Here is a 25706-nt window from a genome sequence, read left to right as displayed (position 1 = left end):
GACCAAAAGGTGCACCCACATTCCTGGGACGTGCATATATCCTTCCGCCAGTTTTTGTGGCTTTTCATACTGTTTAGGTCTATCGGTCATTGCCGAAGCCCAGCGTGAACTGTGTATGTCAGAATATCGCATTTAAAACAGCAAAAACGATATTACCGGGTTGTTTTTTCTGTAGACATCTAAAACATATGGATCGCCCGTGCTTTGGTTTTACAACAGGCTAATTTGTCTCTTTCGAGGAGGAAATAAATCAGCATAGCTAGCAGAAGTAGCAGCATTAGTGGAGACTCGAATAACTGGAGGAGTTGCTTTACACGTTGGCTGTCACTAGATCAACTGTCAGCTAACACGTCAAGTACCATATTCCGCACTCGTCCGCGGTGTGTAACGTTTTTTAAACAGCCAGATAACTCTGCTTAAGTCGTCGTTTATGGGATCACCATGTCCATGAAGCCGCAGGCCGGTGGTAATCGCAAACCCGGCGGAAGCAACAGCGGAGCCGCTGCGGCCTCCGGCACCGGGGGAGCAGGAGGTGTCGGACGCCAGAACATGGGCAGGTGGGTACACACACCCTGGAACATGTTTTAATGTACATTATCGTGTGCCTACATGGGACGATTATGGGATGCGACACCCCTGCACTCGTGTCGTAGTTTGAAATGCAGGTTGTGAAGTAGCAGTGAATGGGATTGCGCGTACAGTAAGTAGGCCGATATAGGCCAAGTTCACATGACGGCGATCCACACGTTAATGGCCGCAAAAAAGGGTTTGCGCCCATCGCAATTGCGAATGAACATTATGATCCACAATACAAAACAGTCTCTCATGTAAATAAAGATAGGCTGATTGTCTGATGTGTGCAACAAATCTAGGATATTTAGCTTGTAATTGCCGGTGCTAGCATCGCCCAATGTATTTTCTGTCTTTTAGTCCGTTAACATTTTAAGAACATCCGCAAAATAGCCTAAGAGCCATAGAGTTACAGTATTCGGAACAGTCATTAAAAAAACATTTATTTTAGTGATGTAAGCAAAGTCAGCTAACTAGCCAATATTTATTTGCTTATATTGTTACTAGTCTGTCGCCTTAATCTGCGTGACGTCTCTGTATGTCGCTATGTGGTGACAATGAAAGATATCCAGAAATTCATAACGTTAATGTCACCTGATCCTCGTACGCTAGTCTGTTTTTAAGTTTCGATCACGACATGTACATCGCACATCTGTTCTTTCCTCTATTCATCTTTAAAACATTTTCGGGCTGTCGTTTGATGAGGGTGGGCTGAATTGACAATATGGGAATTTTCCTCCAGTGTGAGCTGCCCGTGTCACTGTTAAGAATGATAGTCGTCCAGTTCCCTATCGTAAGGTAACGTGAGGACATCAGATGAGATCTGCATGTTTCCAGTTACATATCAGATGGGAAACAAACGTTTCATAGTTGAAACAATTCTTTAGGCGCATTATTATTTCTTATGAGAGCAGCGACGTGCGCTTGCCAAAACGAGCGCTATGGTAGAAGAACAGTCAATCCACTATCTCTTTCATCCTTCAAGTTTCCAGGAGGTTCCATGTATAAAGTCCGTCTTTGAAACATGACGTTTGTGTGTTCAACTTTAGAGCATGCTGTGCTACTCTGTAATGAATTAAATAGTTACAGTTCATATTTCTCTGTAAAGGTCTCAATAACGTGAGGGAATTTGGTCTTTGGTGACACTCACATGGTTGCAGCGCATGAAGAAAAGTGTAGAACAATATTGTGAATCCTGAGTCGTGCAGTGAAGCCTTACCCTCTTCCCTGTAATGCTGCATTTGATTTTCTTCATGCTAAAATACAGCTATAATTCATAGTTTTTATTCAAATTCCGGGTCTAGCCTACGATGTAAGGAAATGGTTCGTACGAGTTTGTGGAACCTCTTATCACACATGCATATTTGAGGTATAAAGGCGTTCTGTTCAGGATTTTCAGTGACTTTAAGAGGCACATTCTGTAACCAAAAAATAGCTTGTAAATATAATAGCTGAAATTCTAACTTTCAGCTTTGAATTTACACTTAAAAACATAAATGTTAAAATTAAAAACTTTTTCTGAGTCTCTGACCATAAGCTTACTATTTGGTTTGGGCTTATCGCTGCGTCTGGCAAAGCTTGTGTTTTTGACGTAGGGTTGTAACGGTACCGTTTGACAGTATATCACGGTAATAACACGCACCGTGATCATACAGTGAACATTTGCTTATCTGCAGTGGTAATAAATAAATAAACCTGATGAAGAATCTGCGCAATGAAGAATCGCGTGCAGATGCAAGCGTTGCATCATTATTTTTGTTGCATTGTGCACCAAAACAATTCTTGTTGCTTCATAGAATAAAGGTTGAACGGCTGTAGTTACATGGCCTATTTTAACGATGTATTTACTTAAAGGTCCAATGTATGAAATTTAGCAGGATCTAGCAGTTTGCCAATTGCGACCAATGGCTCACTCCGCCCCCCTCCCTTTCAAAGTACTATGGTGGCTGACACAGCACGAAGTTGCTTTCACGTTTTTGCTTCAATACCAAAGTATTGTGTAACGTATTTACTAGGATCGGCCCGATAGATGATGACATCGTCCATCGCAGATGGCTGACAGCCATCGCGATGTTGGGCTGGTATCGTGATTCCCCTGCATGATGCAATTTTCATCATCAGGAGGGTCCGCTGTCATGCACACATCCTGTTAGTGTACAGCACAACAAAAGTTGACAGCCAAATCCACAGTATGACATGAAAACTGGTCGCAAAATGCGATTTGGTGGAAGTCTGGAGCTATCTAGCAAACTGATATAAGCCGCGCCCCGATGTCATCGTTCATCACAATGTTTCACTCTAGACCAGGGTTCCTCAATTAGTTTTCACCAAGGGCCAAATTCTACTAACAATAGCAAGTCAAGGGCCACCGACTATAATTGGATAACTACAATGTTTGTTCTGCTATTATTATTATTATTGTCATTATTATTATTATTATTTTTACAGTTGTTTATTTGTTTTAAAAAAAATCACAATATAAATATGTTTTTTATTAGTTCTATTTCCTCAGTTTTGATAAAACAGTAACATTATATTCACAAACTCTCTTCAGCACACGACGAGCTCGGAAACGACGATGTGGCAGACTCGAGCTCTCGCGAATAAAGTTTACCAGCCTCGTGACTGCATCCATCCTCTCTTTCATTTTCAACACCGATTTATGAAGCTAGTGCTTATCAGGCCTTTTTGATGTCCAACCATTGAGGGAGCCCCGTCAGTAACGACAGAAACAACTTTGCTCAAATCTAATTCATTATTTTTAAAGAACTCCGTTAGTTCGTTAAAAAGTATTTCACCGGTTGTGCGGCCATGCATCGGCAGCAAACAAAGCAGCTCTTCGCGGAAATCCTTCCCATAAAAAAAATCGGACAAACACCGCTGTGCAATGTCGGTTAGTTCGCGAGACGAGTCTATTGCGAGTGATATGGCTTCTGCTTTCTTTATGTCTTATAACAGATTAGACAGGCACTCACCCGCCAATGGCTCCACTCTTCTTGTTCCTGTGCAATCAGATAATGGAACCTGCTCCGTTACCATTTTCTTTATTTTCGCGTCGTGATTTAGAAGTTTATCCACCATGTCAGTTGCACAGGTTTTAATTAATTCGGCGTCAGTGAACGGTTTTTTGGCCTTTGCCAGGTTCCAAGCCACACGTAAGAATGCTGCGGTTACAGGCTTTCAGAATGTTCCTTATAACTGCATTTGAAATTTCTGCGCAATGCCCCGAAATGCCGTTTCAAGTTATGATTCTTGCAGACCGCCACGGTCTTGTGCATAATAAACACGTTGGCTTTGCATTGTGGTGGTCAGGCAAAATAAAACAAAACTGTTAAGTCCATTCGCTTTTAAATATTCTGTGTCTACCTTTGTCTTTTTTACAATCGCCATGATTTCGCTGTCAACCCTTGTCACTAGCTGTCACTGAACCTGCGCCGTTTGCATTTTCGCGCCTGCATTGTGATTGGCTGATGGAGTACCGCGAGAGCTATGTGAGATCAGAGTGCTTCGTGTGTTTTCGTGCGGTGATGTCATGCCAACCCAAATGAAACTGAATACACTTTTAGTGCATCAAGCGGGCCAAAAAAAATCATTTGCGGGCCGGATGTGGCCCGCGGGCCGCCTATTGAAGAGCCCTGCTCTAGACATTGTCCGATGCGAATCCAGTACCTCAGAGATGATGTATTTTTGTAGGCTAACCCGTACGTAAGCGACAAGCTGCTTCTCTCGACCGAAAGCCTATGCATTTTTCCCATTGACTTTTGGAAGATCGTAAAAAATTAACATATGTTAATTTATTTACACGTTTGGTCTATCAAGATCATCTTTACAAATTAACACCACATTTGTTACTTTTGTAGCCGAAATACAATCGGCAGAAGTAAAAAGCTAACACGTTGTTATTATCAGACTACACTTAAGGTTGCTCGAATCAACTTCACCACCACCCGCAAGCCTCTGATAACTAAGTAATTACACTGTGAATGAATATGCATCTATGTTATAAGAGATTTTTGCACATGTTGCATTATTTGTGAGCTTTATATGTGCGATGACGGCTAACGTCCCCGCCAAAGGAAGTAGTCGCTTTTAGCAAATTGTTAGCAAACACAGTTTTTAAGACACAATAAGGCTTTAAAGAATCACAAGCGGGTTATAATTGGTGTCTTTTGTGTCATAGAATAAAACGTGTAAATATTTCGTTTTTTTACCGCAGATCTTATTCCGGGTGATTTACCAAAAACCCATTCAAAAATCTCATAGACTGTGGAGCGATGAAACCGGAAGTCCTAACATGCTTACTCGCTTCTGGGTTTTGCATACAAAAATACGTCATCTCTGAGCTTCTCTATTTGGTAGACAACACCCAACCCTAGTATTTACGTGCTCTATAGAGCAGTTTAGTCAGTTTAGGGCTATAAAATCAACATGGTGAATACCATGTAAGGGGGCCCGTGGTGTATGTAGATGGAAAAAGCTAATTCTAAGGTGATGATAACAGAACGCTTCATTATGTAAGATCTAGGGGTGGGAGGTATGACCAAAAATCTATTTCACGGAATGAGTCATTTTATTTCACGGTAACAATCTCCCATAATAAATCTCTTCTACCTCATTTTTCTTAGATTGATTTAATTAAATTATTTATTACAGTTCATTTAAATTCCCTCCATAGTTAAAATGTAGGCACGTTATGAAAATTGACTAAAGATATCAAATTAAGTGCTAATCCGATTTATTATTTATTTAGGTAACACTTCAGTATAGGGGGCAATTCTCCCTATTAACTAGTTATTATTAGCATGCCTATTATTTGCATATTGGCTGCTACCTTTGCATATCGGCTGCTACCAACTACCTTACTAACTATTAATAAGCAACAAATGAAGAGTTTATTGAGGAAAACGTAGTAGTTAATGGTTTGTTAATGGGGAGAATTGCCCCCTAAACTGAAGTGTGACATTTATTTATGTTTATCTCTTGGCTATATCATATGTATACAGAAGGAAGATAGACAACATGTAGAACAATGAAGTATGAATGTATGCAAACGGAAGGTAGCAGCACATCAGGTCGAAGCATCATCACACGTTTCAACGCAAGGATTATTTATTATTCAACGCATACAATTATTGAACACAATAAAGTTAATGCAGGATCCGTTTATTTGGTCATCCTTTGTCTAGGGTTACATTATATAATCACGATCTTATTCATGTAACTTGGCTGAAAATGCTGGTTGAATGCGAGCTAAGCGTTCTACCCCAACAAATGAAAGCCAACCCCAGACTTTTCGTTTACAAGGTCTGACTGACATTTTCTCTCTGTATATATGTTTTTTTTTTTGTTGTTGCCTCAGCTGTTTTTATAGCTACTCAACATCTGGTTGCATTTGATAAAAATGCATACATGCCGAGGACAGTGTGTCTTTTGACACAAACACCACCACACACTTGACTTCTATTGGTTTACAAGTCTGACACGATATTGATAGGTTACGATATTTTGTGTTGACATTTCTGCACATTCTACCTTTTTCTGATTATTATTATGAATCCGGTAGTCTAACCAAAATACAAGAAACTCGAAGGAGTTCTTCAGGAACATCACAACAACCCAATATCACAGAATATATTATCAGTCACTTCTTTCTCATTACAGCTCTGGCTGTATGCCAGTATATGTGCTGTCTATTGTTACTTGGGTAGCACATGAAATCTTGCTCCTGGGAGTGTGTAAATAAAAGACATAGTTGTCTGTAAATCTTTGATTGTAATTTATAGTTTGTGTTATCAATTTTAATCGATGGTGTGGTTTTCTCTCTTCCTTACAGAGGACGCAACAATGCCAAAGGACCCTCCACTCCAGTATGTTATGCTTTCTCCAGTGCCTTGATTTGTAACATTTTTTCTAAACTGATTTACATTCAAATGTACTTCTATGGATTTATAATTTTTTAATGTATACTTTTATCAGCCAAACAATGATTTTTTCATGTTTCTTTAAGGTGGCCTTCAGTGGAGTTTATGCAAACATGAGGATGGTTCATGTTTTGACCTCAGTTGTGGTGAGTCAAAAGACTGCAGTTAAAACATTTTGTTTATAATTTCTTTCAGCTGTTTTTTTTTCCATTTTAAAATATGAATTAATTGTTCACTTTGCAAATATTTATTTCACAAAAGTAGGGATGTAACCTCATTAAAATACCTCTGTACAATAATACCTTGGAATAAAGTCAACAGTACGATATTTATTGCAATATTTAAAATGACAAATGATGACTTGGAAATTGCCATAAGCATCCTTGTTTCTTTGTCCTCTAATTATAACTGTTGCTTTGAGGTATGAGTTAAAGTATAAAATGGTACAAAATACCTAAAAATCCCTTTTATTAAATAAAATAATTGCACCAGAAGGACCATGACAAAGGTAACATCTACAATTTTGTTGATTTGTGCTTTTGACAGGGAACCAAATGCGAGCTTAAGGTCAAAAATGGTCTGATCTATGAAGGAGTTTTTAAAACATATGGCCCAGAGGTAAGGAGATATGTCAATAGCTCTAATCCTATGCATTTAAGTCATCACTGTGAGAGTCAAAGAAGTCAGATGATATGAACCTATAGATTAAACAGACAAAGTAAATAAGATATTTAAATAATATTCATAAACAATGCACTGTGCTCTTCCAAAAGCTTTGGTTTTACTATGTCATTAATTTGATGCACCATATTTTAATGCACATTTTTCACTCCTGTGTTGTGGTTTTGGGATCTGCAGTGTGATATTGTCCTGGATGCTGCACACAGGAAGAGCGTAGAGCCCAGTGTGGGCCCTCGTCGTGAGGATATTGTGGAAAGCATCATCTTTAAGTCTTCAGATGTAGTGGTGGTGCATTTTAAAGATGTGGACCTGAACTATGCCAAGAAAGGTAAGACCTGCACGGTTCTGCTGTGTAATAAGAGTTTCTCCCTGCTTCTACATTGGCTACTTTAGAGGTTTAAGCTGTGAAATCTGAATGCATGAAAAGGTGTTTTCTAATTGGAATAATGCAATTTATCTATAAACATAACTTATAGTATGTAGATAAGAACATTACAGAGGCATTTCACAAGACATTATGAAATGTGCTTGTGCAACTGCTGTTTTTTTGTCTTTGAGCTGCCCACTATTAAATCTTGTGTAAAACCGCGCCTTTAAATCTGCAGTTACCAAAAGTCACAGGGGTCCCGCACGATTGGTTGCTTATTTTTCTTGAAAAACAAAAAAGCCAAAACATACTCTGCGCAATAAAGCGGTCTTCTGAAATCTGTATATTTAGTATATTTTGTGTAAAGGATCTTACTGGCCTAAGGCCTGATCTAGTTGAGTTACAACTCGAGGCGCTTCATGAAAGGAAATGTTTTTGCTGGGTTTGTAATGTTGGGCCAACTGGGTCTAATATCACATGCAACTCTTAACACTTAAGAATAAAGATTTCATAGGCAATACATGCTGTGTCCCAGGACTTTTGTGTTGGATTACTGCTAAATTGTATGTTGATCAGTTTTTATTTGCAATACATTAAACCCAATGTGTATATTGTCTTTACTAACACTTACGTGGTAGTTCAGCCTCAGAAATCTCTATTGCTGTAGGTATAGAAATAACTGGCTTAGTTGAACCTGGTCAGTGACTGTCTCATACTGACCCGTTCTTTATTCTGTCTCTTTTCTCTTAAATGTCTCTAGTCTCATCTGATGCAGGTAATGCAATCCTATCGTCTTTATAATCTCTGTTTGTTTTGGTGCAAAGTGTGGTGTTGCTTGGTAAAACTTTCAATATTTCTGTTTTTTATTTCTGTAGTTGGAAAAAGTTCATACATGTTTTCATAACATTTTCTTAAATGCTTAGAAAACAAATTGAAATGCATGGATTTATCACAATGTATTTATTTTTAATCTTATCTTTTTGTATGTACTGTCATGTGCTCTGTGATCTCTAACCTTGGTCTTATTCTGTTGAAGGCCATGTTCTCAGGAATCTAGCTCTCTGAATAAGGGGTGAACGATCTGTTGATGCGTTTAGATTTTTACAAGCAAATCTGGGTCAATCTGCAATCATTTAAAGTTTAATTTTAAATTAATAATTAAAATTACTCCATTTCAAAAACACAGAAAGTCTAATCTACAGCAATATATACACAACTTGAAAAGATGTGCTTACAATGAGTTTCCAGTCTCTCTTTTCTTTATTTGCACAATTTTCAGTGATAGCCAGGACCAAAAAAGCTGAATAAGCTTTATTTTACAACAGCAGCCTAAACCTAACAACCAGCTGTCAACCTGCAGCATTAAAGCAATATTTAAAAGTAATATTTTAGCCAGTGATTGACAAGGACAACTGTTTTTACCTTTTAATTATAGAATGAAAGTGGCTTTATTTTATATGCTTATTTCTATGAATGGACATTTACACTGGTACACATTAGAACCCATTATAATTTAACATTTTGTCCACACTGGATGCGAAAACACGTTAAGAACAAGACGTTTTCGCTTCGCGTCCGGTCGTGACACAGTGTAAGTGTGGCTTTTATGTGGAAGGTTATACAAAATATTTTTAATCTATGTTTTACGTCACAAAATCGCAGGTTTATTTAATGTTTAATTTTGACATCTGTGTTGGTTTGAGTCACTGCATTTAATAAACTCTGACAGAGGAGGTGTCACAGACGGAAAGATAAAGTTCTCTGGTTATAAATATTATTGCTTTTATTATTCATTTTTCAGGACTGAAAAGGAAATGTGAAATTAAGCTTTGCAAAGATTTTGCTGAGTAGGAGGACATACTCATGTGTCAACATCTGTTCTTGCTCCTGGGACAACAATCTTGTTGAAATAAAATTCGATCCAGTTCTGTCAAAGAAATACTTGTCTTTTAAATAGAGGTGAATTATGGATTGATAAGAGCTTTGAGGCATAGGTTATGCACTCACCTTCTCTCAAAACATGGAAGAGAAACAAACGACCGACCCAAGAATGTGTTGGACCCAGCAAAATCAAATTCACCTCCTTGTTTTCTGAGAACATGGCCTTATTGTGTGTGCTGTTATGCAATTCACCAAGATTGCTGTTTTATGTTTGCAATCCTCACAGTTGCCCTCCATTTGTGTCTGTTCAGAAACACCTCTTTTTCATTGTCACCATATATCACACATGTGCATGGCTGTTTTTTTGCACCTTGGCGGTTTTGCATCCTAGTAAGTAATATTAATTTGGTTATGTTCGTGTATGTTTCATATATGTTAAAGATAACTTCACAGACAGTGCAGTGAGTGCTCGTGTGAATGGGGAGCACAAAGAGAAGGATCTGCAGCCCTGGGATGGAGGAGAGCAGCACATCTCGGGCAGTATGGAATCTCTTGATACAGACCTGGTAAGACCACAGTCGGGGAACATAATGTAACTGATCATTTTAAATGATAACTGCAATCTGTACAATTTCTTAATTGTTTAAACAATAAGCCACTCAATGTTTCTCATGGATAAGGATTTTATAAAACAATGCTGTTACAATGACTGAACATGTGAGATGTGGCCTGAACTGTCTGTGGGTGACTCAAAATTCAATCTGGTTTGTCATTTACTGTTGAGCCTGTCAAATAAATGCCTTTTATAATAAAAATGGTCACAACATCAACAAGATGGAAGGCAACAAATGTGATATTTTAGTTGATTGAACGAAGTTGTTTTACAGTTGGTGCAGTAATATCAGATTGTTTTACAATGGCCTGACCTATTAGATTTCAGAATTTTGTTTTAAAAGTATGTATCCCTCTTCTCAGTCTAACGGTTGGGATCCTGATGAAATGTTTAAATACAACGAGGAGACATACGGTTTGAAGTCCACCTATGACAGCAGCTTGTCTTCATACACGTAAGTGAAGACCACCTACAGTATGATTTTAAATGATTATTATAGTGTTTTGCTTGACCTTACATGCCTTTTGTATCAGTGTTGTCGACAAAAGTATAATTATACAAACATTCTTAATACTTATTAATACAAGGTTTTGAAATGGATGCCTTTGAATAATGATGAAAATGCAGTCCATAAGAGCTGAGCATAGATTTGAACTAATTCAATGCATCTCACGGTAAAACCTCAAAAACTCACATTCTAGGAATTCTAGGTAGAGGATTCCCGCAAACTATACTGAAGATGTTAACATTTTTGGACTTTAGGCCTTTCGATGAGTTACCTATTGCTCTAAATTGTGGAAAAATATTTTTGCTTTCTCTAACAACCCAGGGTGCCCTTGGAGCGAGACAACTCTGAGGAGTTCCTCAAGCGCGAGGCTCGTGCAGCACAGCTTGCAGAGGAGATTGAGGCCAGCGCCAGCTACAAGGCCCGCGTGGCCCTGGAGAATGACGAGCGGTCAGAGGAAGAGAAATATACTGCTGTGGTGCGTGGAGAGAGAGAGCTTCACAGCCTCAACAGGTGAACCTTCAATAACACTACCACTGCTTTGTCTGTTTTGTATTTGGATCACGTACTAGTGCTAGTTGCTTAATGAACCTATTTTTTATAGGGAGAATAAATACATTCCCCCTGTTCAGAGGAATAAAGAAGCAGGCATGTCATGGGGAGCTGGGCGTCACCCACACCCAGGTGGGCCACCCGCACCCAGACCTCACGACTACAACACAATGGATCAGCGTGTAGTAAATGGAGGTACAAGATGATTTATCTGCTTGAATTAGTTTTGGGTGATGTACAGCGTTATGCACATTACCCACAGCAGTAACATCCAGGTCATCAGACCCAATGACATAGATTTGATCTCAATTACACAATGCACATGGAAGACAAAGTTTTGACATAATGTTGTAATATTTAAATTGTCTAATGTGATCCTAAATAACAGACTTCTTTTTTGCCGAAGGTAATGTGTGTACATTTTTAAGTTTGGTGACTGAGTTATAGGTGGTCCATGCCTCTCTTTGGACCACTACAGAGCCCACTTTTATGCCCATGTCTTAATTTTTGTCCACGCCTACTGCCAAACAGCTTCCTTTTAGGCCTCCTATTGTGTCTATTTATCTTTCCAGAATTTTGACAGACCATGGTTTGATTTCCCAGGTAGCAAAGATATGTTGAGAACTATTTAATGTTCATTTAGCATTGAGTCAACATTTTATCAATTATATTTGAGCTCAGTATAATTTCTGTTCTAGTGTCTTGAATTTGCAACTCCCCAGTATTCTTTCTCATAACTCTATGCTTATCCATCACTTTTTATTTAACCACCTCAAGCTATCGTTTTTAAGGTTTCTTTAAAATTTTCATGTCCATTTTACCCTTTCTTTCTCCCTTCTCTCTCCCTTCTCTCTCTCTCTTTCCCTCGCAATGAAATTTTTCTTTCCTCTCATTTCCACTGATTTAATTTCTATCAGGTGCTCACCCTTGGCCCACACGCTGTCCATCTCCCTCCTCTCGCCCTCCGTCTCGTTACCAGTCAGGCCCCACCAACTCTCTCCCGCCCCGGGCGGCCACGCCCACCAGGCCTCCCTCCAGACCCCCATCCAGGCCCTCGAGGCCCCTGTCTCACCCCTCTGCTCATGGCTCCCTGGGGCCAATGTCCAACATCCCAAAACGCCTGTCCTCAGAAGGTACCAGAAACTCAAGACTGGGCAGCTATTGTGTTTTGGCACCACTGCTCAGGTTTACGTTTTGCAATCCAAATGCCTGATCCAAGGCTTCCACTAACAGCTGTGGGACTTTCTTTGTGTTTTAATAAAATAACTCACCCCTCCTCTTGTTCCAGTTTCTATAGCCACCAGCCTTTCTATGCATGACTGAAGTGTTTTTAGGCCACGTTTTATTCTCACGTTTTTTGGTGTGCGTTTAAGTGCTGGGTGTGTATTTTGGCAATGGATTGCACAGATGCACTTTAACATTGGGGACACCAACAAGCAAATGGCAATGACGATGGTTTCCAGTTAAGTGACAGCCTCTTCAGTTAAAATATAATATAGCTGTAAAAAACATGAACATTTAGTTCAAAATTACTGAAAGGGCTTAGTAATGATTCTAATGGTATGTGTTAAAAACAAATGAAGATATATTCAGATATATCTCCTACATATTTAAGTCTCATTTATTTTGGTTGGTGACCCTTGTCTTTTTTATTTTACGGGATTTTTAATGTCATGATTCACTAAAACTGCACTGGGTTTGGAGAATACCACCTTTAGACAAATGCCCCAAACTTGGATATATTTCGTATTATGAAAATAAGAAATCTCATCTCTCTGTGAATGCAGGTCCTCCACGAATGTCGCCCAAGTCACAGCGGACCCCCAGACCTCATAGAGTGGCCTCATGTCGGGGCGGTGGACCTCCTGCCGGGGATTTTATGTCTCAAGGTGCCGCGGAGGGTTCAGCTCCTCCACCTGCTCGTGGAAGCCCATCTGGAGGAACCTGGTCATCTGTTGTTAGTGGTGGTAAGTCTTGGGCTGTAAATCTCATGTTGTGAACACTGTCTAAGGAATAAAACTACTGAATAAATGTACGTCTTCCTTTCAGCGCACAGACCTCGTTCACCTAGACAGAGTAGCGTTGGCGGAGGTGCCCCAAACCCCTCTTGTGTGTCTTCCCCTCAGGCTGGCACAGTGCCAGTCGACTCTGTAACAATTTCCACAATAGCGACATCACCCACAGCAGCAAACCCAGCCACTAACCCGGATGCATCTCCAATAGAACAGGGTGAGAAGTTCGCACAATATGTCCCATCTAACAGTAAAGCTTGGAATTATTTCTGCGCTTTAAAGGTTATGTAAGAGTTAGATACTGTTCAGCGATACTTAGTTATACATCACCCAAACAAAAAAAAACTGTCATCTTTTACTCACCTTCAAATTGTTCCAAATGTGTATAAATTTATTTGTTCTGATAAACACAGGGAAAGATATTTGGAAGAATGCTTAAAACCAAACAGATCTCAACACCCATTGACTCCCATAGTAGGAAAAATTACCTTATCATTTTTTTGTTCTATTGAACACAAATTACATTTTGAGGAATGTAGGACAACAAACAGTTCTGGGGCACTTTTGACTACTATTGTTTTTTACCTACTATGGTAGTCAATGGGTGTTGAGATCGGTTTGGTTATAAGCATTATTCAAATATCTTTCTCTGTGTTCATCAGAACAAAGACATTTATACACAGTTTGAACAACTCGAAGGCAAGTAAATGATGACAGAATTTTCATTTTTGGTTGAAGTATCCCTTTAATTTAGGACTTTTTTGTACAAGATCTTAAAACGGTTATTTTTTTAATAGCCAAAGAGTCAAGAATACAAGAGGTAAGGCAGAATTCTCCCAATGCCAACAAGGAGAACGTGAAGCCTCTTGAAAGTTCTCGATCCATCAGCAAAGGTGTGTATCTGCAGTGATTGTCGTGCTATCTATCGGCTTTTGATAGCAGTTTTTTGTGTACTTTTTTAGCTTTTGCTCAAGCTGTTTTGTTTGTGTATTGCTGTTGCAGTTTTGCAGAGTTAACAAAAGAAAGCATGTAGAAGCAAATAATGCAACCTGTCGGTATGAATTAAGGATGTGGCAAGAATTTATATTTTACCACAAAATTGCTGACACTGTGAAGTAGAAAAACAGACTTAAGACTACTCTGGAATTTCTATTATAAATCATTTTCAACTTAAATGCAAATGTATGTTCGGTATGTGCAACAAAGCTACGCCAATTGAAAATAAAATCTCATGAGATCATTTGTTTACTTAATATATTTTATTTTACTTTTAGGACCTCCCAGCATGCCGTCAGACCACAGGAAACAACTAGATAATTTAAAGCAGTTTAGTGATAATTTTAGGGTAAGTTTATTTTTCCCGGACTATTTGAATTCTTAAACATTAATAAGTAATCTTTTATTTAAGTATCGCACCATACTTTTTAGTTGCAGTCCAGCTCAAACCCAGATCCAGTGTTTGAGCCCATGGCGACCAAGTCTTCACGGGAGCTAGGAGAAAAGCCAAAAGATCAACAAGTTGACAAGAACACAGGAGATTCAACAGGACCCAATGTCTCCACCGAGCCCTCCAATTGTGAAGAGATCTCCACTGCCGTTCATCTGAGTGTTGGCCCGACAGGTAGTAAATCTGGAACCCCTTTGCTGTCTCCCTCCTCTGCCTTAGCGGAGCAGAAACGAGGGCCCGATGTGACATCTCAGGGCGTCCAGACCAGCTCACCTCTTGCCAATACTGCTGCAAAAGATAAAGACGATAAGGAGGAAAAGAATGACCCTGTAGCAGAGTGAGTCAAATTAGCGTTTTTCAATGTTTATTCTTTTAAAATAAATTATAAATCTGAATAATTGTGTAATGTTTTCAGGAGTGTTAGAAAATCCACTCTCAATCCTAATGCCAAGGAGTTCAACCCAAGAATATTTTGTTCCCCTGTAAGTATATCAGTAGCTTATTTTATTACTTTAATTGTGTTGGAAACACCGTCTTATCTGAGATTATATGAGACTAAAATACTCTGTACCTTTAAAGTTCTCATGTCATCATTGTCATTTTAAATGTCAACGTTCAGTTGTCCTTTTACTTCATTTAAAATTTTATTTTGACATTAGCATGATTAATTTCTTTTTTAGAAACTTAACCTACTAAATCCTGGAAAAGTGCACAGAAATGAAAATTGTTATACTTTGTTTTCCTTTTTGTTTTCGTCAGCCCAAACCAGCAACAACTCCCACCCTGACTCGGCCCCAGGGTCAGCCTAGCCCTTCCATTGTAGTACAACAGCCCCCTACCGTCTATGGCCAGGCAATGTTCCAGATGTATCCTCTGACTCCCGTCAGTCCTGGTGTTCAGGTGAGCACCTCTCTGAGATTGTTTCTTCTCTTGTTTGTTCACTGCATGGTAGTCCACATCTGCCCTCAAAGCATATAGCTATACATACTTTATATATTTTTCATTTTCTTATGTGCCAAAAAACATTTTTTTACTCATCCTACATACAGTCCAAATGTCCTATTCTTCCATTTGTCAGCTGGATTTGTAAAGTACCTGCATCAAACCCACCACATGATTGAGCTGATAGATCTTCAATTTCATTTCAGTTTGATTTGAGTCAGCAAAGGCTTGTTCATGCCAAGTCTGATACAAATAAATGATGCTCAAAGGATATCATTGACGTCAGTCAGATAAGACTCACATTCCTCTGAAAATGTTGGCATGCTGACTTGAATGAAGTGCACTCCTGTCATGAACACGCTGTATTGCAAATGACTACCCATTTCTAAAAATGTATTATTGTAAATTCTGGTTCATACAGGGTTTTTGGGATGCATTGTTTTATTTTATATTCTCGTGCAGAAAAGTCCAACTTGGCATGAACAGGCTTTACGGCCCAGAACATAATGTGAAACATTGAATTGGTAGCATGTCAACCTCCGGAAGGAGATCATGGTTCATCAGCCCCAAGTCACACCACAGTGTTATTTTTGATGTATTAGCAAATTTTCTTTTGAGGCTCAGATCAAAAGTAAAGCTTGAATGTTTCATTTTGGTATAGCTAAATACATATATTCTGGTGTAGAGTGGAAAGATTTCAGTAAATAGAATAACCCGTTTTTTATACATTCTTGGTGACTTCCTGCGTATTTCGACGGAAATCTTTAATTAAATTTTTATACAGAATATGAAAATCACACTAAAGACTCGTTCTTTTTGTTTCTTTTCCCTCTTTCCTCTCTCTCCATTAGAAAAGCATTATCTGGAAGGTTTGTGCAATTCTAAGCTTCTTTTCTACTGTAAACATGTATGAACTTTTGCCTATATATCTGACCACCAAATGTTGCTCTGCCACATTTATTTATCCATTATCTGAAAATGTTTTTATTTGATTTCCTCTTTATTTTTCCACATCATTATTGCTTTATTTGACGAACTTTTATATGCACATTTGGCCAAGTCAGGAAAAATTTATATTTAGGTCTTTATTCAAAGGTTTGAAGGGTATACAGTCAATTGCTGTTTACCAACTCTTCAATAGTTCAGAACAGATTCTTGCTGGGTTACAGTTTTGCAATATGTATAGACTGTTTCAGCTAAACAACATAAAAGTGTGCATGCGTAGTAACATTTGATTGTGACCCCAAACTTATCTTCCAGTACAAATTCACAAACAATAGAGTGCCTGTAGATTATTTCTGCTAACAATCAAAAGAAACAGAGAAGAACTTTTACTCGGCTAAACTTGTCTCTCCAATATTTTGAATTTAGACTCCGATACCAAACTCAACCTCTAGATGTCAATGTACCATACGGTTTCTTTAGTTGTGAACAAACTACAGGACCAATTCAACAAATGTTTTTTTTAATACAGTTATTATACCGTGAAATAATAACACAAATTAATATTTCAATATATTTTAAAAATAAAAATAGTTATATTATTACACACTAGCCAAACACAAACCAGAAGTTAACTGGGGGTCAGGTGCACGCGTCTGATGAAATGGTCTATAAAACCCAACTTTCAGATGGGCTGCATTTAAACAAACAAAACTGCTAAAACTAAATTACAATGCCTGCGACCGTACAGTGCATTTACCATCACAAGTGTTTGCCAAGAAAGTCAAAACATAGATGAAGTTCTATATATCGACTTGTGTTCCTTTTCCTTTAGCCTCCAGCCATGTACTCCGTTCCAGTTCCTCACATGACTATGAGCCAGACCAAGCCCTACAGACCAGGTAAAGGTGAGAATGCTTCTGTATATTAGAGCTGTTCAGTCATGAAATTCATTATAGGCCGCTCCGGGAAGCTAATTCCCCATGGGTTCCCACTGGAGTTTCTTATAGGTTTTTAGAACAGTTTTTGATTTGTGGGTAAATTAAGGTTGTGATTAACATTTCTTGAAGACACTTTCCTGTTTTGTTCTTTAACACTAAACTGGAATCTCTTGATGAAATCTATAGCTAAATGTTAATTCTGTTACAAGACTTATGACTGAACGGCTCTATTTACGCACTGTAGTTTGACTTATTGTGCATCTTGTGTGTATTGTGTTTTGGCACTGTCTGCTTTTCTATAATATGATTTGGTTACTTGGCTATCAGGAGGCATTGCTGGGAAATAAAATATGTGCAAACTGTCTTTTTTGAGGCTTTACTCAATCTTGATAAAGTAGATGTTTCCCATTGCATTTTCTTGTTTTACTGTGTCAACTTGCAGTACCAAACATGCCACAGCAAAGACCAGACCAGCATCACCCCCCTGGCACGTCTACAATGATGCATCCGGCCACAGCTGCCGGCCAACCCATCGTGGCACAAAACCCTACCTACTCCACCCAGTACTTCACTTGTAGCCCCCAGCAGTTTGCTAGCCAACCTCTGGTACAACAGATGTCCCACTACCAGTCCCAGGTATTGTAATATGAGATATGAGTTTGTGCTGTTCAAACTAGGAAATACTGAAACAGAAAAAAATATAAACACGATTAATAGTTATGCAGTTATTAAATCTTTCTCTTATCATGTGAATAGTGCTGTTAAATCACGATTAATTATGATTAATTGTTTTGACTGCATTATTCATCGCTGTCAATTATTTTGTAAATCAAGTATGCTGGAATAAGTGGCAGTTAATTACTGAATCAACATGAGAACAACTTTAAAGATAATATTTGGTGAATGAACTGAAACTAAGGAAACCAATTAGGGTCATGCTGGGTTCCTATGTTTCAGGCCCATCACATGTTCAGTCCTATGATCCAGGGCAGTGCGAGAATGATCACCTCACCTGCCCACGCTCAGCCCAGCCTGGTGTCCTCTTCCACCACTCAGTATGGTGAGCAGACGCATACTATGTATGGTAAGAGCAAACTTTAGGTCTTGCTTACATCCCAAATTTGCTTTCATACTGTACAGTGATAAACATATGTGCCAAGCTATGGACTCATTTCATTTCCCCTCTGTGTCCATTTGATCGGATGAACTCACTGTCACGGTGTTGTTCGAATAATAATTGTATTGATTATATTCTATAAAAGTGTTCATGCCAGTTGTAAAATAAAAAAGCTGACATTCTTATAGGTTGCATTTAAATACATTTTAGCTCACTTTTTGTTTACCTTTTACAGTTTTAACCCTTGGTTTCATACAGTGTTGCATAAGTTAATCCACAGTTTTACAAAATGCTAACTGCTGGCACTCTCTGTTTCAGTGTCTCCAGCTCCCATTCCTCAGCAATTTTCCCACCCAAGCTCCACCCTGCACCCCCACCAACAGCACCCTCAACCCTCTGCCACCCCGACAGGACAACCCCAGCAGGGTACCCAGCATGGAGGCAGCCACCCTGTCCCCAGTCCCGGTCAGCACCCCCAGCACCAGGCGGCGGGCACTCCAGGCCAGGCCATGCACTTGCAGAACCACCAACAGCAGCAGATGTACTCTACCCTTGCTCACACCCCACCTTCTATGACCCCAGGCCCTAACCCTCAGTCCCCTCAAGGCAGTTTCCCCTCCGCCCAGCAGGCCGTATACATTCATCCCCAGCAGATGCAGCATGGGTACAACCCTAACCATATGGCTCATGTACAGCAGGTGAGTGGTGGCAGTAAAGAAAATCAAATAAAGCTGATGTAATCGCTATGTGCATTGCATTGAGTATTTATTAATGCATGTTATTCCTTACTCTGTATTTCATTGACTGTTTATCTCAAAAGGCTCACATGCAGTCAGGGATGGTGCCTCAACATCATGGCACTCCTTCCCACCCACCCATGATGTTGATGGCCACACAAGCTCCTGGTGGCCCCCAGCCTGGACTTCCCCAAGGCACTCTGAATCCCATCTCAGTGTCTTCGACCACACCATACCCCCCCTACGCTCTAACCCCTGGTAAAAATCTATTTAAGCTAAGCTAAACACACTGGTGATGTCAGGGGATAAAGAACTACTTATAGTGTTTTGCAAGTACTGTTAGATTTCCTGTTATGGTTCATACTAAAATATTTTTGTGTTTCTACTTGTTCAGTGCAAGGTCACCATCAGCAGCAGCTGTAAAGGATGAAGAACAGCAGTAGAGTGGCTCCTGATCCATCTGGCCTCACCCACCACCTACTGGCCAACCAATCTTTACCTTTCTTTAAAAAGCCCCTAAATGGCCACAAGAACTTGAGTCATGCTGCTCTACTGCAGCCCACAGTGATTAAAAAAAAGCTAACAGGCAAAGATGTAGAGAACTGTGGCTTTTAAAAAGAGAAAAGAAAACAAGAGTTTTAACGAGGAATTTTCACATGTTTCAGTGACACTAGAACTCTTGCAGCGGGTCCTAACAATAACGATAAGCCCAGATGTATGAGAAAACTGTGCATAAATAACTGGAACATTTCATCTGCACCTTCTAAGTTAATGATAATTCTGCCATACATTGACAGTATTTACATTACTGTTAAATGCTGCTGCTATAGCTGTGCTCAAGACCTTGGGGTAAATCGACAATAAAAAGAAATGGTTCAAACCAAACTAAACAAATGAAAAACTTCCAATAATGAAGATGTTTGGCAAACACATGCAGATGAATTATTTATTAATTAATCTGATGGCAAAACCCCATTAGACTTGACCGTTATAAAACTGTCAAGTTAAAATAACTTTTACTTTGTAGATAATATAAACCAATAAAAAAACAAAAACATTAAAAAAAGTTTTAAAAACTTAATATGGGTCTGACTGTTTTTGCTCTGTGTCAGTTATTCGAGAGTGGGCTTGATCCTAAGACTTATCTTGAGACCATGTTTTGAGGGTCTAAGTTTGTTTTGTATTGAGTGCATTTAGGATCTCATCTTGGTCTCGAACTGGTCATGACCACAACTGCAGGTATATGACTACGTTGCTAACATCATTCATCATTAATATGGCTTTAGTGTAAAGTATCCTTATTTTGGAAATGATTTGTTAATATTATCAATGACCAAAAAAAGCTCAAGAAATAATGACAGTACTTATATGAGATCTTGAGGATGAGTTTTTGTCATTATAACATCTGACATAAACAAAGCAAAGGAGCAGTGCCATGAGAATTCTTAATACATCATTGATATTGATTTTATTTAATTGTGTAATAAACAAGAATTTAATATGAAATGACATATTAAACTCATTGCCTTTAGAAAAGTTTTAATTTGTTTGATTAAAGAAAAAAATACATAACGCATCTGAAAAAGCTATTTTATAATGACATTTTAGGACCTGAGTCATGTGGGTCCATATGAATTTGAGGAGTGAAAATCGGTTCTTGGTCTTAACTAAAACCACTTTCACAAGACTCACAAAAACTAAAACTACACAAAATCTAGATCAATAGGTCGTTTTTATCCTTTCGATATAGTTAAAATTTGATAATTCAATTCTTCAATCCGGAAGTGACGTCTGGATGGTAACATTAAAACGATATTACTAATTATTTACTAGCATTAAAATATTACAAGTATACTTGCTAACGTTAAAAGAGCACCGTTCCATAAATTATTTCCGTGTTAAATTGAGAATTATCGAATTTTCGAGAGCACGTGAAGTCACTCGGAACGTCAGCTTGCAGTTCTCCTCCAGGACGCCTGAAGTCGCACTGACCCCCGTCAACTTCAGTGACATCAGAGCTTCCTTCTCGAACATGTGGAATGGCGCTTGACGCGTTCCAGTTTATAAAACAAATATAAAAAACTAGGAATAAACCTTTTGTCATTATGGGTAAATTAAACGTCGTTGTTCTGAGATATCTGTCGAGAGATGATTTTAGGGTCCTTACTGCGGTAAGTATACACATGTAAAGAGACCATTCAACTGTTTACATTGAGCTGAATTCATCAATCTGGATTTGTAAAGAAAAACACAACCGCGACTTTTATGTAAAGAAATATTATATAATAATTGTCTTCTGTAAAATGGATCGTGTTCCTTACAGTTACTTGAAACGTTTATGTTTTACATAATGGAAACATTTGCTCCTGTAATTGTGTTGTATGTCATGCTTTGAAAAAAATCAGGCCAGCCGAAAAGTCCAGTAACTAATTTTGTCAAACTTTTTCAACTACTCTCTTTTCTTGGGAATACAGGTCGAGATGGGTATGAAGAATCACGAAATTGTGCCAGCAAGTCTCATCTCATCCATTGCTAGTCTTAAACATGGTGGATGCAACAAGATTTTAAGGGAGTTGGTCAAACATAAATTGCTGGCCTATGAACGCAGTAAAAGTAAGCATTCCACAAGTATTCATACTCTCCATGACCTTGCCGTGGGTTAATGTTCGCTTTTCTTGCTGTAGCTGTACAGGGATATCGGCTGAATTACGGTGGTTATGATTATCTGGCACTGAAGACTCTTTCAGCTAGAGATGTTGTTCTGTCTGTTGGAAACCAAATGGGAGTTGGTAAAGAGTCAGGTCAGAACAATTCTACTATTGACAGTCTTCTAAATTTAAGATTATTATGATCAGGATCTCATAATTGACATGTAATTTTTGTACATGTAAATAATAGATATTTACATTGTTGCAAATGCTGAGGGAGATCAGTTTGCCCTGAAACTTCACCGACTGGGTCGGACATCCTTCAGAAATCTAAAGAACAAGAGAGACTACCACAAGCACAGAAACAAAATTTCATGGCTGTATCTGTCCCGGCTCTCTGCAATGAAAGAGTACGCATACATGAAGGTAATTTCTAAATATTCTGAAATTCGATCTGTTCAATCTATTACTTTTGCGGTTATAGTTGTATCTGCAACCATTTGTTGCTTCTATTGTAACATTTAACACTTATGCACTTATGCTTTTATCTTAAGCGACTTACATTGCATTATACTATACATTTATTTCTAAGTATGTGCAATCCCCTGGGATCAAACCCATGACCTTGGCGCTGATAGCGTCATGCTCTAACCACTGAGCTACAGGAACACAATGTTATAAGATTCCTTGTTTGTTTTAACAGGCGTTATATGAACGAGGATTTCCTGTTCCAAAACCAGTGGACTACAACAGACATGCAGTGGTTATGGAGCTCATTAATGGATTCCCTCTGTAAGTTGAATGCGACTTTAGTTAAGACAAACAAAACAACTATCAAAAACTCCAGCCTGGATTGCGCTCCGACTGATGTACAGGTGTATCTCAATTAATTAGAATATTGAGAAAAAGGTCTATATTTTTTGTCACTCATTTCAGAAAGTAAAACCACTATATTATATAGAATCATTACGCAGAGTGAAATATTTCAAGCCTTTATTTCATGACATTTTTATGATTATGGCTTACAGATAATAAAAACCTAAAATTCTGTGTCTCAGAAAATTTGAATATTACAAAGGTCAATAAAAAAAAAGGATATTTTAAACATTAATGTCAGGCTTCTGAAAGTATGTTCATTTCTATGCACTCGATACTCGGTTGGGCAAAGGTCCGGATCGGGACCACAGTCTGCCTATTGAGGAGGACTGCCATAGAGAATCTATATGATATAGTCTAAAGGAAGATGAGAGACACCAGACCCAACAATGCAGATGACCTGAAGGCCGCTATCAAAGCAACCTTGGCTTTCATTACACCTGAGCAGTGCCACCATGCCACGCCACATCGGAGGAGTAATTCCTGCAAAAGGCGGCCCAACCTAATATTGAGTGCATAGAAATGAACATACTTTTCAGAAGCCTGACATTTCTTTTTAAAATATCCTTTTTTATCTTATTTAATATTCTAATTTTCTGAGACACTGAATTTTGAGTTTTCATTATCTGTAACCCATAATCATAAAAATGTCAAGACATAAAGGCATGAAATATTTCACTCTGTTTAATGAATATATCTATATAATATATTGGTTTTACTTTCTGAAATGAGTGACAAAAGAATATTGACCACTTTCACTGTGTTCTAATTTATTTAGATGCATCTGTATATAAGTCAATGGCTCTTTAACCAATCCAAGTTTGAGTCCTGGGTCATGGTAATTTCCCAACTCAAAAAGTTTCTAATCATTCTTTCTACTGTCCTGTCAATAAAGCCATACAAAGGTCAAAAGAAAAACTTTTCAGTAATGTGCTTTGTTAATTTGTACTGTATAGAACTGTAAAGATGTTAAATCTGTGTTTTTATAGAAGCCAAGTTCGACAGATTCAAGACCCAGCGACACTCTACAGTGAAATCATGGATTTAATAGTCAAACTTGCTAATCACGGCCTGATCCATGGAGATTTCAATGAATTTAATCTTATGCTCGATGACAACGACCATGTCACAATGATTGACTTCCCTCAGATGGTCTCCACCTCCCATCTAAATGCAGAATGGTAACTAAACTAAAATATTCATTGTTACATTTAAGGCACTGCCTGTGATATTAAGAATTGTATTTGTTTTACAAAGGTACTATGATCGGGATGTCAAGTGTATTCGAGATTATTTCATCAAAAGATTCAACTACGAAAGTGAACTATATCCGACATTTAAAGATATCAGGTAATAATTTGATAGCAATCTCTTTCCGAGGGCTTTAAGTATGGTTTCTTTATTATCAGTTAATACCTGCAGGCTTTTACAGGTCAAACTAAATTGTATATTCCTCTATGCAGAAGAGCATGCTCTCTTGATGTTGAAATCTCAGCTAGTGGCTACACCAAGGAGCTGCAGCAGGATGACTCTCTGCTCCATCCTGAAGGTCCAGAGAGTGAGGAATTCAGTGGAGATGAAGACAGTGAGTCTGATGATGAAACACCTCAGCCAACTTCAGAGGAGGCTATCAGCATTGAGGAATATAAGACAGCCATGCTGGAGCTGGAAGGTCTGAAAATTAGTAAGGAGATCCCATCAGAGGAGAGCGATGTGGAGGAGCATAAGGGAGCTGAATGTGAAAGCAAGATCCCCCAAGAGGACATTCAGAAAGAAACTGTGTGTGACATTAACGACTTGGGGAGGGATGAAGAGGGTGAGGGAGAGGACAACTGTCCCGATCTGGTTGACCTGTCTGCAAGCAACAAAGAATTCAGACCTTTCAGGTAAAAGAACATTAAATATAAATTAATGGATGGATGTTGTGAGATGGCAAAAAAAAACAAGGAAAAGAGCTCGTGGAGAAAAGTGTTCCAGTTGAGAACAAAAAGATTCCCATAGAACATGCATACTGATAGAATTGTTAACATTGAAAGCACTGCAAGTCGCTTTTAATCAACTTCGATTCAAGTTATTGTGTTATGTTCAACAGAGACCAAGATAGGCAGAGAACAACAAGTGAAACAACTATTGGAAGTGTCGGCAGTTGTTCAACCATTCCACCTGTGAGTAGAATCCTTGTACATGTTTTATTATGTTTACTTGAGTCAGTTTGATGCAGTCAACTCAATATTCAAGTTTCTTTACTTGCATCATGAAGTCAGATATTATGAACTAAAACATGTCTGTAACTTCTGTATTTTGTAATTTGTAATTTGGCTATTTCCAATGCAGGAGATCATCAGGCAGAAAATAAAGAGACAGCTTACCAAACAGCAAAAGGCCGCTCAGAGACGACGTCTTCAGAAGGGCGAGGCCAATCTAGTGACAAAAGAGAGGAGAGAAAATCACATGAACATCAAGTGCAGTCTGGAGGCAGATGATTTTTGGGGATGAGCATGTCACAGAAATGTCACCCCAGGACTTTTGACATTTATTTTGCATTTGTTGTGAAAATGCTGTATGAAAATAAAACAAGCAAAGGTGTCTTTTGTCTGACTGATTTTGTGACTTCTAAAATGAGTACATTCTCAGATTATATCATAGTATACAGGTTTGACTTGCTTTGATCATTTTTAGTAAAATAATATGACAATAGGCTAATGTTAACGTGTTATTTTACACCCATTTTTATTGGCTGACGCATTAAACCATCGGTATCTATCTTTTTCAGGTAAAAATTTTGCATGTGTGACGATATAAATTGATACACACCCAGTGCTTGTTTGAGACTGCTTTTTGTTGTTAGCCATGAGAACACTGTAATGCCATTTTTGTTTGCACTGTTTCGCGTTTTGTCCCATCTTGCTGGCCGTTGTAGGGTGGAGAGTCACGTGACCTGTATTGCGATAGCG

General features: G+C 38.5%; 2 protein-coding genes across 8 annotated transcripts; both read left to right on the top strand.

The window, feature by feature from the left end:
- The first annotated feature begins 72 nt into the window (after nucleotides 1–72).
- On the top strand, nucleotides 73–20267 carry atxn2 (ataxin 2). 7 transcript variants are annotated; one of them, XM_079477391.1, is made up of 25 exons: nucleotides 73–557; nucleotides 6404–6437; nucleotides 6578–6637; nucleotides 7038–7109; nucleotides 7350–7500; nucleotides 8300–8314; nucleotides 9862–9986; nucleotides 10396–10487; nucleotides 10863–11051; nucleotides 11143–11285; nucleotides 12008–12223; nucleotides 12878–13057; nucleotides 13140–13319; nucleotides 13900–13995; nucleotides 14377–14447; nucleotides 14531–14886; nucleotides 14965–15031; nucleotides 15309–15449; nucleotides 16343–16360; nucleotides 17269–17335; nucleotides 17817–18010; nucleotides 18332–18458; nucleotides 18810–19189; nucleotides 19312–19486; nucleotides 19623–20267. In XM_079477391.1, exons 1-25 carry the CDS (start codon nucleotides 442–444, stop codon nucleotides 19649–19651), a joined length of 3294 nt encoding a protein of 1097 aa, XP_079333517.1. In that variant the 5' UTR covers nucleotides 73–441; the 3' UTR covers nucleotides 19652–20267. The 7 variants fall into 7 exon arrangements, with proteins under 7 accessions (XP_079333517.1, XP_079333518.1, XP_079333516.1 ...); XM_079477392.1 differs by having other exon boundaries at nucleotides 17269–17341; nucleotides 18819–19189; XM_079477390.1 differs by having other exon boundaries at nucleotides 17269–17341.
- An 890-nt stretch (nucleotides 20268–21157) lies between these two features.
- riok2 (RIO kinase 2 (yeast)) lies at nucleotides 21158–25649 on the top strand. The gene is made up of 10 exons (XM_079475828.1): nucleotides 21158–21399; nucleotides 21703–21841; nucleotides 21913–22029; nucleotides 22127–22302; nucleotides 22580–22668; nucleotides 23742–23933; nucleotides 24010–24102; nucleotides 24216–24638; nucleotides 24845–24917; nucleotides 25087–25649. Exons 1-10 carry the CDS (start codon nucleotides 21334–21336, stop codon nucleotides 25246–25248), a joined length of 1530 nt encoding a protein of 509 aa, XP_079331954.1. The 5' UTR covers nucleotides 21158–21333; the 3' UTR covers nucleotides 25249–25649.
- The last annotated feature ends 57 nt before the right edge of the window (nucleotides 25650–25706 follow it).

This window comes from Barbatula barbatula (assembly GCF_947034865.1).
Source record: "Barbatula barbatula genome assembly, chromosome: 2".
In the NCBI taxonomy this organism is placed as follows: Eukaryota; Metazoa; Chordata; class Actinopteri; order Cypriniformes; family Nemacheilidae; genus Barbatula; species Barbatula barbatula.
This window is presented reverse-complemented; position numbering and strand designations above follow the sequence as displayed.